Genomic DNA, 4,729 nt, shown 5'->3' with positions numbered 1-4,729 from the left:
CCATTGCTGCAACCACCCCCACAGGGCATTTGCCACCAGCCATGAGTCAGTATAGAGATTTTTCTCATTCAGCAATATCTAAAGCCAGCTGGATGGCTTTCACTTCTGCAAACTGACTTGATTCACCTTTTCCTTCAGCAGTTTCAGTGACTTGTTGTGTAGGACCCCACACAGCAGACTTCCACCTCCAATGTCTTCCCACAGTACGACAGGACTTACTGCTTTTCATTTGCTGGTAATTTACTATACAGTGGGGCCTCTTCAGTGTGAGTTGCCTCCTCTGGTAACACTCCAAAGCTTCAGCCCTCTGGCCAGTCCATGATCACTTCCAAGATTCCTGGGTGGTCAGGGTTTCCCATTCGAGCCCATTGCGTTATCAGTACAACCCACTTAATGTAGCATCAGTTGCATGACCTTTGAACATCCAGCTCAGCACAGGCAATCGAGGTGCTAAGAGGAGCTGTGCTTCAGTACCAACTGTTTCTGAAGCAGCTCAAATGCCTTCATATGCTGCTAATACTTCTTCTTCAGTTGGAGAGTAACAGGATTAATAAAGGCAGGGCTGGAGGTGAGAACCAGGGAGAGGTATTCTCGACAGCAAGCAGGGTGACCTGCTGCACATGAAACTCAAAACTAGCTAGGAGAAATCAGAAGCTTTCACGTACTATACCTACACAGCCACGGTTAAACTGAAACAAAGAAGCCTGGTTCATTGCCACACTTGGTATAAAATTGGCATTTATTGATTATTCAAAATTACTATCCCCTGAGCAATTTGTTCACAGCAGACACAAACACTATAACAGACACATTCAGTCATGTTCTACATGAAAGACTTAAGTCATCTGACTAGACCTTCTCATTCTATGGTGGGAAGTGTTTGAATTTGCTTTCCCCATCCCGACCTTTTGCATCTATTTTAGTGTCTATGAAATCTCAGTGATAGAGGCACAACTGCAATCAAAATTTAATCAGAAAGAGCTTTGATCTCACTAAGGCCAGAGGGCTTTGCAGAAACTCACGCTTTCTCTAACAGATTTGAGACATCATCTACCTACCACTTACTCTTAACAAAAACAGCCAAGGATCACTCAAGAAACTCTCCTTGGGAGAATGTCTGAACTCATGTTGAACCCTTCCTCAGGTCTGCCCCTTTTCCTGCCTGGAAGTCATCCAGACAGAATCAGAGGACTTTGGTTCGTGGGCCTGGATTTTTCTTGCATCTGGCAATCCCAGACAGATGTACACCTAGCAGTTCTTCAGCACATATACAGAGTCTATAGCATATCAGCTACCCAGATGAAAGAGTAAATCCACTGCACACTGGAGTCACTGAAGACATGCTATGAAAACACTACGCGTAAATACCATTCAGAAAATTCTAGCCAAACATAGTGAGTCAGTCCCACAAAGGGCCTAGAACTGCATCCTCCCAGGCACAGGTGGTGTTTATCTGAAGTCTAAGAAGGATACCCTGACTTGTGCATCACCATGGACTTTCTACCATCACTACTTCTTGCTCACTCTTGCCCATTCTAGAAAAGGCCTTCTTTATTAGAAGTATTTAATGCTAAAATATTAGAATTATCTGGAATCCTCTGAAACACATTCTTAGACTCATGTTAGACTCATTTACTACTACATACAAAATTTAAGTGGCATCAGGAAAGGAAATGTACTAAGATATTACAAGGAATCTTGAAGCCTAGTTTTTAAAGCAAAATCAGCACTGAGTTTCCGCATGACTTCTGCATGACTCAGCCCATGCTGCTCTCTTTTAGTAAGTCCATAGTTTTCTTTCACGTACTTTGCAAAGGGCATTAGATGTGTCCTAGCAGGAGTGCCATCCTTCCGAGTGGGCTGACTCAGGACCAGCTGCCCCCCGCAGAATGCACACACAAAGCGCTCTGTGTCCAGAGACTTGGAATGACGTCCAATCCTGAAATGGAAAAATAAGTACTTTGATTTCACACTTGCAGTAGACAGTACTTGTGGGAAAGGGCTCCTTTCTCTTCTGCCAGGCTACTTAGGTCAGATTTCTAAGCTAGCATTTTAGAATAGGAAAGAGACTACATACTTCACACAGTGGAACAATCAATCTGTATTACACATTTCTCTACCCTAGAACTTTTTCCATTGCCTTTTCAGCTTGGTTCCTTCCTCTGTCTCTTTTACTCTCAGCCTAGTAGTATGAAGTGCTACAACATTTTGAAACACCTCTACAACCCATGTATCAACTATCCCTTGGAATTTCTCCTCAAAGCCATCACCATCTTCTCAATGCTCTGTTGCATCTGAGCAACTAATGCATTGCATAGTCATATTAAATACTTCAGGAAGATTCTTTCATATGTGAAATACTGTTTCCTTCCAGTGCTTCTGGAAGTAGCACATATGATCCTGAGGAAAAAATATCCCATGCATGCTTTCTAAGCATGCATTTAGCCCCTAAAGTTAGGAGGAGGGGAATAATAATATTTTTTAAAAAAATCACACCATTGTCAGCCACTTTCCTGGGCTATGCAGAACTGAATTCACAAAGCTTCATGCTCTCCCACTGAGACTGAAGGCATTACATACAGAAGCCTGTGGTCAGCTACAGATCTTCCAGAAAAGGCAACACCTTCCATACCCATGAAAGGTAAGAAACCTGTGAAATCACTATAGCAACTATTTCTTCTGCTTGATCCCAGCAACATATACAGTTCTCATTTCACAAATGCAGTAAGCAAGACAGAAGTCTGATGACCAGTGTTGCTATCTATCAGTAGATCTGCATCCTAGCTTCAATCCTTCACATCACAGTGCTGCTCACATCTGTGTGGCTGCAGACATCTATTCTTCCTTTAATATATACACAAGCTTGAAAGAGTCAATGAGGTAGAAGATCAACTAGAAAACTGACTATAGCTTTTAGAGTTTTAAACCAATACAAATCATCATGTTGTTGGTCTCTACATTTTATTTAGCACTACCATAACAAAGATACAAGATTAGTCAAAATATTTAGTCTTAATTCAAAGTCATCAAGATACAAAACCCAGAAAGCTTCCTCTGATACTTTGTTCTAATATCTAATTACTGTCACACATTTTGTGCCCAGTTTTTATGGGGACTTGTGCCGCTTTTGAATTCCAGTTACTACTAACTTCTTTCAGCATCAGATCGTCCTCACTATCTTTATGAGGATGAGCATATAAAAAAGTAACTCAGTCCACCATGCCAAGTCTAGCGTTCCCTTGTGGACCGTTTTTCCTTAGATCAAACCTAGATTGTTGTCATGGCACATTCAAAGATGTTACCTTGTAAAATGTAAAATGTGGATAGATTTCAAAAGAACTTGGAACGCCTTACTTGTGCAACACGTGGTAGTACTTTGCTTACATGCATTCTACAGGGATATACCAGATCCAGTCATTGCTCCATCAGCGTAGGCCCACAAGTATTACTCCTGATGTAGTACTTTAACTAAGACTGGAAATACCACGCCCTGCCAAACAACCTATAATAGGATCAGTGTTGATCATGAAATCAGAGATAAGTGGTCAAAAATGTTCACAAGTTCACTCAATATTAACTACAGTAGAAGGTGAATCCAAATTTACATCATTTGAGCAATGTTTGAAAAGTGAGAGCAGCCACATGGGGTGTGACCTTTCCCTGCCACGTCCTTCAAAGCTGAGGCACATATTATGATCTCTTACTGCTTCCTAAAGACCTTTCATCATCGCCAATGGTACTCAGAAGACACTTCTGCCTGTCCTGACCTCTGAACTGGAACTGAAACTACCTGGAAACAAACATGTGAAATCATGTAGTGAGGTTGATGTGGGCTCAGGAAATGCGAAGTGACAACTCAGAGTATCCCAATTGCTTCACAGTTTAAGAGACCCATGATTTCTAGACACAGGAGACTGCCAAGTTAGAGACGAAGTTAATACATATTCATATGCAAGATCAAAACATTACTCACGTAGCTTTGCACAGAACACACTCATAGATGAATTTGTAATTAATCTCATAGCTGTGGCATCGTGTTACTATTGGCAGTTCCGGATGAATCACAGCTGATTTATTGGCATAGAATCTCCAGAATTGCCCATGTCCATCGCGAACACCATTGATCAGCCAGGTGGCTGCATGACAAGCCTCATGAATTAGCGTGTCTCGAAGACGATCTTGGGGTAAGGCAAACAAAAGACATTAAGATCAGTCTCAGGTATGGGGAAGTATAGACTTTCATCCTTGATCACTGCTTCAGACCTTTGACACTCATTCTCTATTAAGATGCAAGAGTTACTTTGGAAGTTGGAATTACCAAAGTTTTGATAAGACAAAATGCCCTAAAACAAGGTTTTACTCAGTGCATTTCCAGTTTTATGATTAGCCCTAATTCTGCATCCTAATCTGTTTGGAGGGTTTTTTGTTTGTTTTTGTTTTGTTGCTTGGGTTTGTTTGGGGTTTTTTTATGAGACCTGAAACACCTTTATTTAGACCAAGATTCATTGATTGCTTTTGTAACATTGATATTTTTAATCCAGAAACAACTACAGCAGAGCACTGAATTTTCTCCACAATTAGAATAGAATATTTCAGTTGGAAGGGACCTACAATGATCATCTAGTCCAACTGCCTGACCAAAAGTTAAAGCATGCTCTTAAGGGCATTGTCCAAACGCCTCTTAAACACTGACAGGCTTGGGGCATCAACCACCTCTCTAGGAAGCCTG

At 41.3% G+C, this 4,729-nt stretch overlaps 1 protein-coding gene across 1 annotated transcript in view; it reads right to left on the bottom strand.

Moving 5' to 3' along the window:
• Positions 1 to 1,686: 1,686 nt before the first annotated feature.
• The window catches only part of GCNA (germ cell nuclear acidic peptidase), an 8,952-nt gene continuing 5,909 nt past the window's right edge, over positions 1,687 to 4,729 (bottom strand). Inside the window, exons 4-5 of the mRNA XM_009287660.1 lie at positions 3,974 to 4,178; positions 1,687 to 1,939 (exon numbers count right to left, since the gene is read on the bottom strand). Coding sequence (XP_009285935.1) covers positions 1,687 to 1,939; positions 3,974 to 4,178 — 458 coding nt within the window. The remainder of the gene's footprint in view (positions 1,940 to 3,973; positions 4,179 to 4,729) is intronic.

Source organism: Aptenodytes forsteri, unplaced genomic scaffold, assembly GCF_000699145.1.
Source record: "Aptenodytes forsteri isolate BGI_AS27 unplaced genomic scaffold, ASM69914v1 Scaffold265, whole genome shotgun sequence".
NCBI lineage: Eukaryota > Metazoa > Chordata > Aves > Sphenisciformes > Spheniscidae > Aptenodytes > Aptenodytes forsteri.
Note: the sequence above shows the minus strand (reverse complement) of the source record. Positions and strands in the feature narration are given on the sequence as shown.